The sequence below is a fragment of the Capra hircus genome, chromosome 19, assembly GCF_001704415.2.
Source record: "Capra hircus breed San Clemente chromosome 19, ASM170441v1, whole genome shotgun sequence".
Lineage (NCBI taxonomy): Eukaryota > Metazoa > Chordata > Mammalia > Artiodactyla > Bovidae > Capra > Capra hircus.
The window spans coordinates 9550547-9570540 of NC_030826.1; the positions used below are offsets into that span (position 1 = coordinate 9550547).

Below are 19994 nucleotides of genomic sequence, written 5' to 3' on the forward strand. Positions count from 1 at the left end.
AACACTTACATTTAGGTCGCGATCCATTTTGAATAAATTTTTGTATGTGGTGTAAGGAAAGAGGTTAAATTGATTATTTGGTGTGTGAATATCACAATTGTTCCAGCACCATTTGTAGAAAAGACTGTTTTTCCCCCACTGAATTGTCTTGGCACCCAGTCAGTGATGATCTATTTACGTTATTAAATTCAGTATCTAATTTTCCCTTATTGGACTTCTCAGTAGTATTGATGAAATTGATCATTGCTTCACTCAGATATTCTACTCCTTTCGTTTGCCTTTTACTTATCTTGCTATTTTCAGTGTTTATAGGTTCCTATCTTCCACTAAGCTTCTCAGTGTTGGGTTTTCAGTTATTACGGCGGTGTGACAAATTAGCACAGAAATTAGCATCATGAAACAATCATTAATTATACTTATAGTTTCTTTGAGCACAAGACTGGACAAAGCAGAGTCAGCTTTCTCTGTTCCATAATGTCTGGGGCCTCAGCTGGAAGATTCAGGCTGGTACTGGTATCTTCTGAAGGTCTGTGCTGTTACCATGTCAAGCAATTGATAATAACTGCTCTTGACTGGAAGCCTCAGCTAACACCCACATGAACCTGTCTGTGTCCCAGGGGGAAGGGGGGGAGGAAAAGGAGAAAGTGAAGGAAGAGAGACGAGAAAGCCAGGGGAAAGTCATGCAGGCTTTTATGACCAAACCTCAGAAGCCACACAGCATCACTTTTGCCACTTCTTTTTTCATCAAAGGCTCATTCACTTTCATGTGTAATGGCAAGGTTCTTAACGAGCACGTAGCACCAGAAATATTGCTGTGATCATTTTTAGAAAAACAATTTGCCACAGTCTGTTCTGGCCACACAATTCGTATCCCTCCCACATGCAAAAAACCTTCACCTCTCCCCTCAGAGTCTCCCAAAATGTCATCCCTTAATGGCATCAGACTCAGGTTCAGGATCTCAGTGAAGTCAGGTCCAGATGAGATTCCTTGGCTATAATTTCTTGATGACAGCTCCCTGAGTATAGTTCCATTTGATTTGGATGCCTAGGGACTATAGTGGCGTATTATCTACCACTTCCCTGCCGCTACCCAACATACAGTGGGTATAGTGGGGAGGTACTTACTATTTCCAAAGGGGGAAAACAGAGGCACGTAGAAGTCACTGGTCCATAGCAGTTCTCTCTTTTTGTTTTCTCTATGTGATCTATTTCCATAGTTAAAAAAAAAAATTTTTTTTAAGCTACACTGCACAGCTTGTGAGATCTTTAGTTCCCCACCCAGGAAAGGAACCTCTGCCCCCTGCAGTGGAAGTGCGGAGGCCTAACTACTGGACCACCAGGGAATTCCCCTTTATCTCTCTAGTTTTAGATGCCACCCATACATTCACGACTTCCAAGTTTCCTTACATCTCTTAGATCCACACTAAAATATATAATTAACCATTTGGCACCCTTACTAGGATATTGCAGAGACTTTTTCCAACTTAACATGGCTAAAATGAATTCTCATTTTCTACTTGACCCTTTTCCTCCACATACCTGTCTTTTCCTGTTTTCTCCATCTAGGTGAATGATGCCGCCATTCACCTAGTGGTGCAGGCCAAAACCCAGGCTGATTCTTTTCTCTCTCTCTCTCACCTCTGCATACAATAATAATCAAATTCTATATTTTCTTTCTCTAAAATATAATCAGTTTTTAAAGAATCTCATCTGGATTACAACAGTCTCCTTATTGATCGCTCTCCTTCATTCCTGTTCCCTGCCAGTTCCCTTTGACACAGCAGTCAACGAAGTATTTTATTTAACATATCTGGTTATGACCCTCTCTTGCTTTCAATCATCAGTGACTTCCCCCTGCACTTTGCGTAAAATCCAAATTCCTTACCATCCAAGAGATCCATATAACTGGCCTGTTCCCGCTCCTCTGACCTTACTCCTCACCACTCTCCCCCTTACCTGCTATACTTCATCTTTCTGGGCTTCTTCCAGTTCCTCAGACATGCTTTGCTCTCAGAAAGGGTCTGCACACATGCTGTTTTCTCTGCCTGGAATACTGTCCCCAAATCCCACCCCCATATAACTGACTCTTTCTCGTCCTTTAAGGCAAGGCATTCCTGACTATTCTAAGTAGGTATTTCTCTTTAATGCTCTCTATCCTATTTGTTTCCCTTATAAAAGTTATCCCAACTCGAATTATAACCTATTTGGTTACTTATTCATCATCTGTCTCCCTAATCAGATTGTAAGCCCCACCAGGTCAGGGGCCAAGTCTGTGTTAATTCACCACTGTATACCCAGTGCCTTGGCAAAGTGTGTAGCATATGATATCCTCTCAAGAAATGTGCATCGAATGTTGTTTAAAGGTATAATTTTGTTTTGAAACAATATGTTAATAGTAAAGTAATTAGTAATAATTTTAAATGGGATGTTTCTAATTCTTGCTGAATAGACGTTTATTGTTGTCTTTCAGTAACTGCCCTTCCTTTTTGGCTGCCGCTCTAGCCAGAGCCACATCAGACGAAGTCCTTCAGAGTGATCTTTCTGCACATTATATTCCAAAGGAAACGGATGGCACAGAAGGGACTGTGGGCAAGTACCTTTCTACAATATTTGTTTTTCTATTGAACGATCCACATAAATTACCTGCAGAATACTATATCTAATTATGTTTACCCACTGGTTGATATTGTATAGTTGTAGCAAGAGAAAAACTTCAGAAACATGTTTTTTCAAACTAATGAGTAAAAGTAGAAGGGGAAAATATAGACTTTTGAAGCCATGTGCAGGTAACTGGAGCAGGAGCTATGATAACAATATGTCATCATAAATAATATCTAGGCAAATGAAGAGAAGGGAGAAATGTGAAGACACAGCAGAAAAGATAAGTGAATAAGTGAAGGGAAGGGTGGTTTGAGAAAAATCTGCTTTAAAGTTTTAATTCATCTTTAAGAAGTCAAGTAAAAAACTCAGATATACAAATTCAGGAGGTCGGTTGTTACAAAACTTCTCGTTAATCCTATTAAATTTTGTCTGCCGGGCTTTCCTGGTGGCTTCAAAACAAGAGAAGCCAGCCCAGCGAGAAGCCCGCGCACTGCAATGAGAGAGTAGCCCTGCTCACCACAGCTAGAGAAAAGCCCGTGAAGGAGGGCCCAGCAGAGCCAAAGATAAAATAAATACATAAATAAAATTATTTGCAACTTTTTTACATCCACCAATAAATAGAGCTCTTTATGACAATTATGTGATTTAATTGCATGGGCATCTTTTTTCAGTTAATTATGAGAATGTTTATTAATGAAGGCATGTTTATTAATATATTAGGCTTATACATATTTAACACATTAAAAATACCAATTTTTGTAAAAACTAGAGAATTAAGAATTGTTGAGGAATTTTAATACTTCATTCTATTTGTTCTATTTTAAGCATTTGCCTTTAAACATGGGACAGAGGGAGCAAAACATATATTAATGAATTAGGGCAGCTAGATTCCAGAGAATGTGAGGCAGATATAAAAATAACCATTCCTGCATCTTGCTGCATCTCTCTAGAGAATTTTTGGTAGAAAATTGGCAAGGAAGGAATTCCTCTTGTTTTTACTGAGAGTAATTGATTCACTTGGAACCAAATTGTTCCAGAGTCAAGCTGGATGGAATTCCTGCTGCAAAGCATTGGTCTTTCCTCTCTAGTACTGATGCATGAAGTAAAAGCCCTGTAATGAAAAGATGAGGGAGATTAAATTCTGCTTCACTGCAGCCAGGGTGGTGGCTGACTCAGCTCCAGATCAGTACACTGGCATTAACGACTGATGAGTAATTTACAGCTGTGAGGGGGTGGACCGCTACCTTTGGACAATTTTCTCTTTTTTGCATCCTTTTTTATTTGATTTTATTTTTCCATTTTAAGCAGCAATTATTTATATGCTGATGTTCTTACACCACTTCCTGTACAGGAGAATACTTAAGATTGAAGTGTTGCCCTTCGTGTCTAGGTTGGAAGAATTTTCTGAACCCCTGTAAGATAGTAAATATGAAAGGAAGGGATTTTCTTTTGGTGGATATCATTAGTCATCCTGATTTTATATTTTTCCAAGAGATTACCCAGTAATGCCTCCATGCCACTGCTGTGATTCAGAATGATCTATTAGAGTTCCAAACTATTTGCATGTCCTTAATCTGTTTCACCCAAATCACTAAGTGGAGAATCTCTGCAGGGCATATTGTGTTTATCCATACCGAAGAGTGGGAATGAACATACTGAGTAATGCCTGCTGTCGTTGCCTTAAAGGCACGGAAGTCCCCACTGAAATGCCCTGTGACTCTCCTCTTAGGTGTTTCCAAAAACAGACTTAAAGAAACTTTACCCTAAAGTTCTTTTTATGTTTATGCCATCCCTAACAGAATGTTTGTTAAACAACCTTACATTTCTGTTGACAGATATAACTCCTGTCCAGACAACCTAAAATCAGTATAAAATATCCTAATGTAAAAATTAAAAATAAGAAGGTAAAAATGATCACTGATATAGAGGATATTAAAAGAATTATGAACATTTTTATATAAATAAATTTGAAAACCTGGGTATTTTCTAGAAATATACAAATTAATAAAGCTTTATCTAAGCAGAAAGAGGTTGAGAAGATTGGCAAAAAGGACAAAAAGAGTAGGTGATTCTATAAGTGAATGTTTTCAGACAATCAAAGACAGTAATTCTATTGCTTGTTAAAATGAATTATCCAGTTATATGGGGAAAGAGGAAAATTTGCATAGCATAACACTTGATACTTAAACTTGGCTAAGACAGAACCAAGAAATGAGAGATGAGTCTTAATAATCAATGTGAAAAATCTTAAGTGAAATATTTGTATACTTAGTACAATAATTTGATGAGTATTTTACTGAGGGCCTACCATAGCTTAGCACTATGCTGCTGAGGAGACAGCAGTGAGAAAAAAATATTGGGACATTTATTAGCATAATTTTTATATTAATAGGTCAAAAGAAAAAAAAAACAGAATAATCTCTAAGGATGCCCAAAGAAGCATTTGATAAAATTTAATATTTATTTCTAATTTTAAACATATACTTAATAAAACAGCACTGGACATTGTAGGACAAACTTTGGCTTAAACCAAAAACCTAGTGTGCATGTTTAGAGTATATACTCGAGGATTTTCTAGTTGCAAGTGACCACTGGCTTCAGCAAAACAATTTATTGGCTGTCCTTCAAGGTAAGAGCTACACAGCTAGATTCAAGGCTTCACATGATGTCATGAGGACCTGGCCTTCTCCAACTCTCAGCTGTACTCTCTCCTTTGGATTTTATTTTCAGGTTCCATGGGATAGCAAAACGACTGCTAGGAACATCAGATCTTCATCTGCCCAGGTTCAAATCAAGCAGGAAAATGAGTAACTTTACTCAGTTGCTCTTACATAAGTCACAGGACTCACTCTAATCAGTCCATCTTGGGTTGTTTCCCTTTCCTGAACCAATAACTATGGCCAGAGGAATGTGGTCTCTAAATGGTTAGATCTGAATCACATTTTACCCCTAGACACACATGGACTGAGATTAGAGAAGAAAGTATTATTGGGAGAAAGAGAAATGTTTGCTAGGTGCCAAATAACACATTAAAACAAATCTCTGACTCAAAATAGCAAACAAAATAAAATAGGAATAAATTCAGTAAGAAATAGGACATATGTTAAGACTCTATCGAGCAAGATAAAATGGATTTCATTTAATGAAACAGTATAACTTGTTCCTGAATAAGACTTAATATGAAAAAGAAGTCAATTTTTTCCATATAACTCTGTAAATTCAGTGTGATCCCAAACATAATGGCAACATATTTCCCCCACAAACTTGGCAAAATAAGTAGTTCATCTGGAAGAATAAACATGTTGAACTACCCAGGTGCCATCTTTAAAGTTAATAATAATAGAAAAGCCAGTCCTCCTTATATTAAAGCATGTTTTAGAATTACAGTAATTTTTAAAGAATGGCATCATTGCAGAAACAGTTGGAGGGATCAAGGAAGCAGAATTAACAACCAAGAAGCATACAAATACTTTATTAGTGGTTATTTAATTTTATAAGTTTGCATATTCATTTATTTAGTCAATATCTTTAGAGTTTCTGCCATCTGCTAGGTACTGCTGCTGTTGCTGCTGCTGCTGCTGCTAAGTCACTTCAGTTGTGTCCAACTCTGTGCTACCCCATAGATGGCAGCCCACCAGGCTCCCCCGTCCCTGGGATTCTCCAGGCAAGAACACTGGAATGGGCTGCCATTTCCTTCTCCAATGCATGAAAGTGAAAAGTGAAAGTGAAGTCGCTTCAGTTGTGTCCAACCCTTAGCGACCCCATGGACTGCAGCCTACCAGGCTCTTCCGTCCATGGGATTCTCCAGGCAAGAGTACTGGAGTGGGTTGCCACCTATACTGTGACTAATCAAAGACAATTAAAATACAGTGTCCATGTGCAATCTAACTTGGGAAAAGTAGAGCATGGTGTGAGTCAGATAGACCTGGGGTTGAGAGTGATATTACCTGTTAGTGAAATGTTCCAGAGACATAGAATGTAGCAGATACTCAGTAAATGTTATCTTTTGGTTAGAAATGTGATGAGTTGTAGTAGATGGTGTGAACAACGACAGATCTAAAGTGAAAGTGAAGTCGCTCAGTCGTGTCCGACTCTTTGCGACCCCACGGACTGTAGCCTATCAGGCTCCTCCGTCCATGGGATTTTCCAGGCAAGAGTGCTGGAGTGGACTGCCATTTCCTTCTCCAGGAATCTTCCTGACCCAGGGAACGAACCCGGGTCTCCCGCATTGCAGGCAGACGCTTTACCATCTGAGCCACCAGGGAAGCCTAAGACAGATCTAGTGGGTTACTAAAAAAAGAGGAAGCCGGTATTGTTTCCCTTGACCAGTTTAATCTGTCTACACCAGGGCTGTGCAGTAGACATGATGGAAATCTTCTCTACCTGCACGTTGTCCAGGGTGGTAGCCACTGGCCATATATAGTTACTGAGTACTTGAAATATACCTAATGTGACCAAAGACTGAGTTTTAAATTTTATGTAATTTTAATTAAAGTAATTAGCCACATGTAGCTAGTAAGCTACTCTGTTTGACAGTAGAGGTCTGTATAGTAAGATAAAAAGTAATAAACCAAAATATGATGTTTTATATTATTATCTGAGAATCTGGAAACTATCCTGATAATTAATATCAGTCATTTGTTTCAGCTCACCCCATGCTCCCTGAAAGTTTCTGAACTCACTTATTATTTTGCAGTCTTCCCTTGTGTTTGAGTCAAATTCAGACCCAGATAAACAGTCTGGATTTGGGGCAATATATTGTTGCAGAGACCAGATGGGTTGAAAGTGATAGAAATAGGTAATTGCTGGCTGAAAGAGACAGTCTCTGGCAACTGGTGTTTTAAACAAACAAAAAGATTGGAGTTGCTAAAAATAATCAAAATGTTAGGCTGTCTACTGGCCTCAGTTTTTCCCTCTTATACACACCTCTTTTACTCTTTGAACTTTTTTTCTCTTCCAAATGTACCCTTGATTTTCAGTTATATAAAAATGGCAAAGGGGACAAAGTCACATACATGGTTTGCCACCCTGTACTGTGTCAATGAGAAAAATAAAGGCAACAAAAACCTTGAGACCAGCTTTCTGAATATAGTCATTTAAAAAAGAATTTTGAATAAGAAAACAGGTAAAGTTACAGATTAAGGCAGCAGCAGGGTAGAGAATGAAAAAAAAAAGGAATCTCAGTTCCCAGGACATTCTAGAACACACAGTCTCTCTTCTTTGAGATTTGTGCTCTAGATCCGAAGAGGCGTGTGCAACCATTGCCCATCTGGTACACGTCTTCTCAGCCTGTCAAGCTGTATCTGACTTAGTAAAGTGAAATCAACAGTTGTTTTGAGAATTCTAAATTACTAGTGGCTCAGACAGTAAAGAATCTGCCTGCAATACAGGAGACGCAGGTTTGATTCCCTGGGTCAGGAAGGTCCCCTGGAGAAGCGAATGGCAACCCGCTCCAGTATTCTTGCCTGGAGAATCCCATGGACAGAGGAGCCTGGTGGGCTACAGTCTATGGGGTCACAAAGAGTTGGACACAGCTGAGTGACTTTCACTTCACTTCACTGGGATATAGGGGGAGCTTCTAAAATACTGGCCTGGGAAAACCTAATCTTTCCTTGGTTATTTCAACTGCTGCAACTTGAGTAGAGGACAGCTTGAGTGGAGATGATGTGAGATAGTCTCCTGAGTACTCGTCAGTGTTGCTTGAAAGCTTACACATCTGTCCATCCACTGAGGGACGCAGGGAGACTCAGAAGTGAGCGAGGCTACTCCACCGAATGGGCCAAGTAGGAGACTCAGTAGTCTAGGGCGAAGAAGCCTCTGTTGGCGTCTGCTTTGTTCAGTCTAGGGTTACACACATCGACAGAATGTAAAGTACATTTTCCTTAGAGAAATATCGAACTTTTAAGATTCATTTGTTAACCTTTTGGTTAAACTATATAAGCTCTTGCCCAAAACTTTAATTAAAAAATACATCAAATAACAAAAAACTTATAGTTCAACTCTGAATTATGATCAGTTACAGGAAAGAAAGGAAACGAGTAAGATAAAGGAAGAGACGAGGAAAGAAAGAGATGAAGACAAACAGTAGTCAAAGCGAACCCTTCTTATTCCTGTACTTTGTAAATAAACAATATTTTCATAAGCCTTCATATTCTAATTCTTGGATAGTCATTGTTCATCTTTCAGTCATTTTCCTATGCACAGGAGGCTTGGGTCTCCAGATGATAACCTTGGCAGCCAAACAAAAGTGCTCTGAAGTAGATAGCATGGCCAGAGTACTTCACCGGCTGGAAGGACTCCAGCCTAGGAATAGATCCAGCCCTGCTCAGAGGTTTTCTCCTCGTGACATAAGGGTATCTTAGTGGCAGCTGCTGGCTGATGATTTTCTATCAGACAGGTTGTCATTTTCTCTCTTCAGAACAACATTTCATTTCTCTCCAGAAGGAGGAATTTCTTCTACTAAGGAGGAGCTTGACTAAGGCGACCTACTTCTGTTTTCTCCTAGGCAGGCAAGTGAAAAGCAGTTTTACCAGGCTCTTCATCAGGGATTTCTGTTTCTTTCACAGAGATTGAGACAGTGAAATTGGCCCGTTCTGTCTTCAGCAAACTACACGAGATTTGCTGCAGCTGGGTGAAAGACTTCCCTCTCCGCAGGAGACCCCAGCTTTATTATGAGACATCAATCCATGCCATCAAAAACATGCGCAGGAAAATGGAGGACAAACATGTCTGCATCCCTGACTTCAACATGCTCTTCAACCTAGAGGTAAAGGGCACTTCTGAAGTGTCACGAGATTTGAAAATAAAACACCGTCACAGACCTGTTTTCTAGTAAGAGAAGTTGTAGCAAACTGTAATAGTATCTCTGATGGCTTGGAATAGGACTAAGGGCAAAGTGGCACAGATTTGCTTCTTCCATTAGACGAAGGGAAAAGAACTATTTATTTCATGTGTTTTGAATAGGTAATGCATTCACATGGTTTAGAACTGGGAAATAAAAATCCCAGTCTTATCCTTGTCTCTCAGACACTTCAGATCCCTTCTGCGGAGGCAAATTACCAGCCCTTGTATAACCTTCCAAAGACATTCTATAAACATACAAACCAAAAGGAAAACTGTTATATCTCGATAAAGCTGTTTTTTAAAGGAAACTATTTCTATAGTATAATCAAACATTATCTATTGAGTTCCCACATTACTATTTTGCTGAAGCAACACAAAATACAAACATAAAAGAATGAATTTGAAACTAAGATAGTTTTCTGATTTCATGTGACTGTTTTTAAAATCTTGGTTTCTGAGTTAGGAAAGTAGCTGGAATTACTTTTCCTGAATCTCTGTGACTGACAGATTGGATCATATGAGCCTTGTCAACTTAATAACCATTTTCTTGTTATCTTCCTCTTCTTTTTCTATTATGTTAATGCAAACAGAGCTAGGTTTGTTTCCTGTGCCTGTCACTTGCCTCTTCACTCAAGTCCATAACTTTAAAATTACAATGTAGTGATTTATACAAAGCACACTATTTCCTTCACTTAGCAGCTAAAGTTAAATTTTAGCTGACTGTCAAGCAGTGATGGTGGGCTGGTGACTGGTGCTTGTTTTACAGTATAGATCAGCTGACACCACACCCATGCAAATATAACGCCTAAAGGCCATAATGTGATAAACAGTCCTTAAATCACTGCACCCTTGAAGATTGTACTCAGGTTCGAGGGCATCATTACACTTTGTTAACCTGGTTGGTTTTCATTTTGCCTCAAAAATCAACCCAAAGGCCTAACTCAGCAAGGAGCTCTTGGCTGTAATGAAACAGACTTTGAGGGCAGTTGGGCAACGTGTATTTAGAACTGTATAAATTTTCACACACTTTGATAATTTCAGCTTTGATTTTATATTATAAGGAAGCAGAAAATGCTTACATATTTTGTTTGACATAAATGTTTTTTACACAGCATTATCAATAATAAAAAATTGGAAATGATCCAAGTCTTATGTAGGAAATGATAGCAGTGATATGCTTGTAAGATGTATAGTACATATCCATTTAAAATAATGTCTTTGAGTAATACTTAATGACATGGGGGAAGTGCTAATGATATGGTAAGTGACAAAAGGCAGGGTAAAAAATTTATGTACATTATGATTCTAATTTTATTTTATTAAAAATTTATATGTATAGAAAAAAGACTGGTTATCTGTGGATGGTTGTATTAGATATATTTATTTCCTTCTATGCACTTAAAGTGCCTGATGCTGGGAAAAACTGAGGGCAGAAGGAGAAGGGGGCATCAGAGGATGAGATGGCTGGATGGCATCACTGATGCAGTGGACATGACCTTGAGCAGTAGACATGACCTTGGGCAAACTTTAGGAGATGTTGAGGGACAGGGAGGCCTGGTGTGCTGCAGTCCATGGGGTCACAAAGAGTCAGACTTGACTGAGTGACTGAACAACACCATACACTTCTTTATTAGTCCAAATAAACATACATTATCTAATTGAAATATAGTCGATTTACAGTGTTGTGTTAGTTTCTGGCGTACAGCAAGGCGATTCATTTGTATATATATATAAATATCCTGAAGAGTATATATATACAATTTTTCAGATTTTTGCATTGTGGTTTATTATAGAATGTTGAATATAGTTCCCTGTGCTATACAGTGGGACTTTGTTGTTTATCAGTTTTATATATTATAGTTTGTATTTGCTAATCCCAAACTCCTAATTTATTCTTCTCCCACACCTTTGGTAACCACAAATTTGTTTTCTATGTCTGTGAAAATGTTTTCTGTTTTGTAAATAAGCTCATTTGTGTCACATTTTAGATTCTGCATATAAGTGATACTGTATGGTATTTGTCTTTCTGACTTCCTTGTCTTAGTATGATAATCTCTAGGTCCATCATTGTTGCTGCAGATTACGTTATTTCACTCTTTTTATGGCTAAGTAGTATTCCACCACACACGTGCACTCCCCCCGCCCCATCTTCTTTATCTATTCATCTGTCGACAGATATTTAGGTTTCTTCCATAGACCCATTATCTTTATAACAGGGAAGATACCAGCATTTTTTTTAAAGAAGAGATCCTGTTGGCTCCTTTGTTTCTTCTGATGTTACATTGTTTAAAAGTCTCTTTACCAGCCTCACATTGTCTAAAGTATATTCTCACGCCCACATGAAACTATTACTGCTCCCTTCTTTTTTGTGATGATCCCATATCGGCTCACTCATCGTTTAAAAACTGCTTACATTTGCTATTTTAAAGTTTACCCTTGCCCTGCCAGTTGAACTGTTTAAAAATGAGTACATTTTTAAAAATTACTGCTGTTGAGGACTTTCCTGCTGGTCCAGTGGCTAAGGCACCACGCTTCAAAAGCAGGGGGCCTGGGTTTGGGGACTGGACCCCACGTGCTACAACTAGGAGTCCAAACCCCTCAACTAAAGATCCTGCGTGCTGCAGTGAAGATCAGAGATCCTGTGTGCCGCAGCTAATACCTGGGGTAGCCAACTAGATAAATATGTTTTTTTAATTTACTGTTACTTTTTAAATAAAAATGTTTGTTGAGATATATTGAACAACTATGTATAAAGTAAATAAACTACAAGAATATAGTATATAACACAGGGAATACAGCCAATATTTTATAGTAACTTTAAATAAGCTGTAATCTATAAAAATTTCAAATCACTCTGTTGTATACCTAAAACTAATACTATAAATCAATGCAGTGAAGTTGCTCAAGCAATTCATAGGATTTATAGTATTAGTTTTAGGTATACAACTTAGTGATTTGAAATTTTTATAGATTACAGCTCATTTAAAGTTATTATAAAATATTGGCTGTATTCCCTGTGTTATAAACTATATTCTTGTAGTTAATTCACTTTATACACAGTTGTTTGTGTCTCTTAATCCCCTACCCTTCCCTTGCTTCTCCCCACTTCCCTCTCCCCACTGGTAACCACGAGTTTGTCCTCTGTATCTGTGAGCCTGTTTTCATTCTGTAATACTTGTTTGTTTCATCTTTTAGGTTCCACATATAAGTGGTGACATACAGTACCGTATTTGTCTTTCCCTGACTTATTTTACTAAGCATAATACCCTCCAAGTCTATCCGCATTGTTGCAGTTGGCAACATTTTATTCTTTTTTATGGCCGAGTACTGTTCCATTGTGTGTGTGTATACATACATACCATATCTCTTTATCCATTTATTAAAAATTAAAATATAATTGATTTACAATACTATATTAGTTTCAAGTATACAGTATAGTAATTCAGTGTTTGTACAGATTATATTCCATTAGAAGTTACTACAAGATAATGGCTATAATTCCCTGTGTTATACGATATATCTTTGTTGTTTATTTTATTTTATACATAGTAGTTGATATCTGTCTCCTCATATCATCCCTCCCCACTGGTTACCACTAATTTGTTCTCTATATCTGTGAATCTGTTTCTATTTTGTTATATACATTGGTTTGGTTTATTTTTTAGATTCCATATATAAGTGACTACATAAAGTATTTGCCTCTCCACGTGTCACTAAGCATAATACTTTCTAGGTCCATCCACGTGCTGCAAATGGCAGGATTTCATTCTTTTTCATGGCTGAGTAATACTCCGTTGTGTATGTGCGTGTGTGTGCATATTTCCTTTATTCACGCACCTATCGATGAACACTTGCCTTGTTTTCACGTCTTGCTTTACTTGGTATATTTTATTTACTTTGAATGACAGGGTCTGGACTCAGCTGAACTCTTCAAGCACCAAAAGAAGTCAAAACTTCCAAATGAAAATCCTTACATTGTGTTGCCTAAAAGAATCGCAGGGCTCAGTGAGAGCTCAGTGAGTTACAGATTTCCTCTAAGTGAGCCAGAGCTGAGATTTAAACACTGGAGTTGAAGAAAAAGGAAAAACAAGTTCTTACTGAGTTAAATGTAATCTCGTGATTAGGTGTCCTGTGTCAAGGTAAATCACAGATTTGGAAGACCCTCCTCTGGCAGCTGCCCTACAGCTTTAGGCACTGAGTGGGCAAGGAAATGGGAAGCAACATCTTGAATTAGGGGGCAAGGGTACAGGGCATGTAGATGTCTCATGTGGTTCAAGAGACTGTGTTATTTATGGTGAGAATACAATGTGATCATGAATGATTTATGAAGCCAATATTATAGTTTAGAAGTATGTGTATGCTTTCATTATCTGTGTATTTTAAATAATCAAACATAATTGGCCTTGTGCTTAGAAGGCCAATTATTTCCTGTTGTCCTGAGTTTCTAATTTATTATTAAAATATTTTCATTTTGACAAACATCTTCAATCCAGAACAGCCTTTGCTCAGCTCCTCCTCCTCCCTTCTCTTTCCTCCCCCTCCACACAACTTGTAACAGCAACTTTGCAGCAAATGGATGTGGGTGGTTTCCATGGTACAAGACAACAGCTTTCACAGTGAGAGAGGGCACTTCAGCCTGAGCTAATTGGGCATGATGTGTTCCAGTGTTCTGGTGTGTAAACACAGATGCCCTGATATTGCAGGTATTTTAGCCGTGGATCCGGCACGTCAGAGAAGGGAAACATTCAGGCTCATTACCCGGGTGACAGGGCAGTGGAGGAGGATGGGCAGCAGGGCAGGGGACTGGCTCATCTGAGGCACGTCATTCCTTAACTCCCTGGACTGCGTCTGTGTTTCCATGGACAGGACCAGGAAGAACAAGCTTACTTTGCAGTGTTTGATGGCCACGGGGGAGTGGATGCTGCCATCTACGCCTCCATTCACCTGCACGTTAACTTGGTGCGCCAGGAGATGTTCCCCCACGACCCTGCCGAGGCCCTGTGCCGAGCCTTCCGCGTCACCGACGAGCGCTTTGTCCAGAAGGCCGCCAGGGAGGTATGCTGCTTTCTCAGGAGCCCAGCCGTGATACGCCAGCTGAGCTCGCTTGTTCTGTGGCTAAAGGGCTATTTTGGATTTTCTCTTTTGTGATAGACATTATTTAAAGCTCTCTCCCAAACTACGTTCTTGACACACAGTATTGGATTCTGTTGTAGGCCTAATTCTGTCTTTAGGAATAGATTTAGTGGGGTGCTATGATGTACTGTAGAGAATCTCCAAGCTATAATTTTCTAAAAAGCCAGGAGGCTGCTGGATTTGGCAGGTGAGTTTCACCTTATTCACCATTGCCTGTCAGGTTCGCACCAGGACCAACTCTCTAAGGAGACTTTTGCTGACAAAATCTGAATATGGTGATTAAAACAATGGTCTAAAAAGGAAACAGAAGCTGGGATTTCTCCATGCATTTGGTTCTGAATGGGTTGGCAGTGTTCGCTGTGTATCTCTTGAGGAAAACTTTTGCCTGGAGAGAGTGAATCCTTAGATGCTCCTTGAACTGGTTTTCTCTTAACAGGAAGAAAAGTCAGAGCTCACGTCCCAATTTCTTAAGGTTAATCAGACCTAAGGTTTTACTCTGAGTGAATGACAGGAGCTATATTAAGATCTAAAAGTAAAGATTTTAATCTAATTATCATTCTGGGCATTGGTACAAAATTAACTACAGGACTTTATACTCATTTCCAACTAGGGACCAACAGAAAGAGAATATTTTTTTTAATTTTAAAAAGCAATTGCAGAATTATATACACACAGAAAAATAAGACCCCTGCCCTGTGACTTAAGCATTAACTCTTTTTGAAATGGACTTGGACAGAACAGGGTAATCCTTTAATCCATTTCTTTGATCTCATTGTTATGCTATAGGGCAATCATGGGGCTTGGAATTAACTAAGCAGTAATTCAGCTCTGCTTGGTGTTAAGCAAGGGCGGTGCTCTGTGTCCCCGCCTGCCCCCCAGGTTTAGATTAATACACAAACCCAACAACAGTAACCACTGGGCTCTGCAAATAGAGGCGGGCTAGAAAACAAAACAGAGTTGTTGCCCCCAGACTTGGCCGGTCTCCTGGGGGGACCACCAGGCTTGGCGCTGCCGGCTGTCTTCACTGGGACTGAGGCCATGGCCTGACCTCGCAAGCTGGCCTGTTATCGTCGACCTTGTCTTCATCCTCTGTTGTGTCCCTTTCCTTCTGTGTCCTCAGAATCATGGCTTTCTTCCTGACCATGTTCACCTCGTTTGCTTTGCCAATGATTCTAGCTGTCTCTCGGTCTTGCCAACAGTTCTCTTGAATAATTTAGGTTCGTCTCCGCAGTTCCTTCGCTCCTCCTTGTGCTTCCATGTGCTGCTAACTGCTGGGGAGAAAGCAGCAGCTATTCCTGTTGCGCGGCGGCCCTGCCTCCTGTTCCCTCTGGGGCATATGCACTCAAGTGTCTTTATCATGTGTTCCAGGGGCTGAGGTGTTGAACATTCTGTGTGGGAAGACATTTTATTGGTGGGTGAGGATTTATAACAAACTTTCCCTATATAGGGAAAATGAGAAGTTGTTTTCTCATTGGATGCAAGAGGCCTGCTACCACCCTTGATGCACTGGTTCTAATTTAGGCCAAGTCCTGAGTAACAAAAAGTCATGCTTATTTGGTGGTGACTCATGTCAAAAGGAGGGCTTCCCCGCTGGCTCAGCGGGTAAAGAATCTGTCTGCAGTGCAGGAGACCAGGGCTGGATCCCTGCGGCAGGAAGATCCCTTGGAGAAAGGAATGGCTCCCCACTCCAGTATTCTTGCCTGGAGAATTCCAAGGACAGAGGAGCCTGGGGGCTACGGTCAGTCCATGGGGTCACAGTCGGACAAGACTGAGTGACTATAACTTTCACTTTTTTTTTTCATGTGAAATGGAGATATTTTAGGATAGTAGTATCAAGAACATTAAGTACAGTGGTACTGAGCTATGAAATTCCAGGCTGATGTTAGTTTTTCATGCAGTGTTCCAAAGGCAAAGGTCCCTAAAATTATTGTAGATTTTGGTTTTGGTTTTTTTTTTTGGTTTTGTTTTTTAAAGGTAGAAGCATCTTAGCACTCCAGGGAATGTATGTTCTCTCTTGGCTCCTATTTAATATCCAGAGTATGAAGCATTTGTTGTGCGCCAACCAGATGCTTTGTATGCTATTTTGTAAAGCTAGGACCGCCCCAGCCCCCTCCTCCCCAAACATACAGTAGGTCAGTAACAAGACAGAGACCAGAATATGGAGATCTTTACTCTAAGGGTTGATATTGTGGTTTAGCACTGGACCACAAGGGAAAAATTTCAGTTGGGTACCAATCTGTTCCTGCCCTCGGGCAAGTCACATCACCCGCCGTAGATTTCTTCCCTGTGCATGAAACGGAATAGAGGACTTCCCTGGTGGTCCAGTAGTTGAGACTCTGTGCTCCCAACACAGGGCACAGTTTCCATCCCTGGTCAGGAAAGATCCTGCATGCTGCATGGCGTGGCCAAAAAATAATAAGTAAAGTGAACTGATAATTGTCTCTGCCTTGCATATCACAGATAAAATCTATATGTGTGTGTGCACATACAAATACATCAAGCATGGAAAAATGCACTGAGAAATAGGAATTGCTATTTTATTTGTGAAATCAAGTTATTGGTAGTTTTGCTTCCATCTGAAAAGTCTGTATTATCTACAAATTGCTTCTCAATGAGAATTTGATGTCTGCTAATTTTTACTGACTCTTGTTTTATTTATATTACTTTCAGAGCTTAAGATGTGGGACCACAGGAGTGGTGACTTTTATCAGAGGCAACATGTTACATGTGGCCTGGGTGGGTGATTCCCAGGTTATGCTTGTGAGGAAGGGCCAAGCTGTTGAACTAATGAAGCCACACAAACCAGACAGAGAGGTAGGTATGCTCTGTTCTGTTCGGGCACACGCCATAGGCAGTTTTCTAGTTATTACTTTTCAGTTATTATTATAATTATCACCATTATCTCAGCAACCAAGCCCACCTTTCAAAGGAAGAGTAAAGAGAACCCTTTCCGGGAAGCCGATGAATATTATATCTGTTGTTTACTGTTAAGGTAGCTGAATAAATCTTGAATCCAATTATTTGCTTCTTTCTGTTGCATTGCTGTGCAGGATGAAAAGCAGCGGATTGAGGCCCTTGGAGGTTGTGTAGTCTGGTTTGGTGCCTGGAGGGTGAATGGAAGTCTGTCTGTCTCCAGAGCTATTGGTAGGAAAAACCAATTAATTATTTTTTCTCCAAACTGTCCTCTTCCAGAACACTGTTCTTCATGTTAATGTGATACAACAAGGGAACCTGAGATAATAACTTAGATTTTCAGAGTGCTTGTTATTGTCTAATGCCTCTTTTAATTAATTATTTAACCTACACATTTATATAAATTCCATTTTTAAAAGGGAACTATATTAAGAGATACAGAACTTACTAGTTTCTTTTTTTTAAAGGGAAGCCTTTAATCTCTGGAATACAAATCTGCTTAAAGCCCAGTGATCCTCATTTTCCATTCCATTTTGGGTCAAATTTAGCTTAAATCAGTATTTTCCAGAAAATGGAAGTCCCTATATTTTATCTTGCTTATATCTTTCATTTTCTCATTGAATTCTAAAATGACACAAACAACATGCTTTTTGGGTGAAAATAATTTTTACTATATTAAAATTAGGAAACGAATTCTACTCTGTGTGGAGTGGAGTTGTTAGATTACCCTGGGGTTTCAGAAAATCTACTTCCCTGGAACCTAAATTCTTTAAAAGAAGGGTAAAGTCGATGAAACTCTTTGTTGAAGATTCAGAGTAAAAAGCTGAGCTGGTTGGACAGAATGTGAGGGTGTGCCTCAAAGAGCGGGCTACGGCCGTTTCTTTCTCACTTTTGCACCTGGGTCTGTTGCCTTGGATTTCATGGCTTAGCTTCACTTTGTTTTTTGTTTTTTCTTTTTTTTTAAAGAACAGATGAATGTGTGTGTCTCTATGGGTAATATGTGTGTATGCAGTTCTGTCACTGCCTCCTAAAGAAATGAAGTGCTTTGACATAGGATAGCATGGATAAATGGAGTTGATGTCTGATCCCCAGATTTTGCTTATCATTACCAAAAAATTCCAGAACATTAATAAAATCTCAAAGGACTGATTCCATTTCACCATTGATGTGATTTCCCTCCCACTCTTTGGGAAGGTGCTGGCAAGCTGTGAAGTGGCCCAAATGTGAGCAGCAGAAGGCTGAGAGAAAGAGGAAGCTCAAAGATTCTGCAAATACCTCTTGAAAAATTGAGAGTAGGCTTCACCTTAGACCAAGGGAGTCATTAAGAAATCTGGAATAAGGCCAAAAGGGGGAAATTTCTGATTCCTAAAACACACCTTCACATAGGATTATTTTTGACAACTCCAGAGACCTCTTCTCTTGATCATACTGTCTTTGTCAGAGTACTGCAAGGTATCTTTAATGCTTGTTATAGAAGCAACTTTACTAGAGAATTCTTGTCATTTCTTGCTTCTAAAAATATGACATAAGGGGAAAAAGCAATGTCCTTGAGTAAATGCCAGTTGAAGAGGAAACAGGGCTGACTGCAGAGAGGAAGTGACTTCTGAGGTGGATGGGAGGACAGAACCTAGAGAAGGGCCCCGGGAGTGAGGCGTGCAAACACATGGGCGTCTCCGAGGGTGCGTCCTGTTTCAGGAACAGGGACGGGTGCAGGAGGCTGGGGCGGGGGGTGGGGTGGGGAGAGGCAGTGTTGGCTCCAGGGTGTGGAGGGGCTTGAATGCCAGCCTCAGGGTCTGGGCTTCACTGGGTGAGTGAGCCGAGGGCCCACGTGGTCAGGTTTGTGTTTATAAATATTTAATGATTACAGAAGATGAATTAGAGTGAAAAATCTAGATGAGAGATCATTCAGAGATGTGGACAGCTAAAAAAAAAAAAGGAATACAGAAGAGTATAAATTGATGAGACAAATGACAGTTTTGGGGGCGAGAGAGGAAACTTAACTTCTAGGTTTCTGACTTGTGTCACTAAGAAGATGATAAAACATTTGTAATAAAGCAGCAGCAGTTGAGGGGCGGGGAGGAGGGAAGATAATGAGTTCATTTTGGACATATTTGCATTCTGGGTGCCTGTGGGACGTCTCAGAAGAGGTAATTTATATGCAGTTGGAAATACAGATCTGGAGCTTAGCAGAGTTGTGAGTTAGAGATTTGAGAATTCATCCCATTTTGGAAATAACATTAACAACCTGTGAAGTGATTTTATATATATCTATGTATGTATGTATGTATGTATATACAGTAGTTGAAACCACAGGATGGATGACACTGCCCAGGAATATAGCGTGAAGAGAGACCAAGGCTGAGACTCATGGCTTACGGTAGAAGACCGTGAAGCCATACTCTCTGGGTTTGTGTCTTGGCCCTGCCACTTGACCAGCTGTGGGCCTAGGTGATTGACTGAACTTCTTACTAGTAATAGTACCTAACTCATTGTTTTTGTATTAG

General features: G+C 39.7%; 1 protein-coding gene across 1 annotated transcript in view; it reads left to right on the plus strand.

The window, feature by feature from the left end:
* PPM1E (protein phosphatase, Mg2+/Mn2+ dependent 1E) overlaps window positions 1-19994 on the plus strand; it is a 229683-nt gene that overhangs the window by 202604 nt on the left and 7085 nt on the right. The window contains exons 2-6 of the mRNA XM_018064131.1: window positions 2471-2589; window positions 9168-9367; window positions 14311-14499; window positions 17248-17391; window positions 17628-17721. Of these exons, the coding sequence (XP_017919620.1) occupies window positions 2471-2589; window positions 9168-9367; window positions 14311-14499; window positions 17248-17391; window positions 17628-17721 (746 nt within the window). The remainder of the gene's footprint in view (window positions 1-2470; window positions 2590-9167; window positions 9368-14310; window positions 14500-17247; window positions 17392-17627; window positions 17722-19994) is intronic.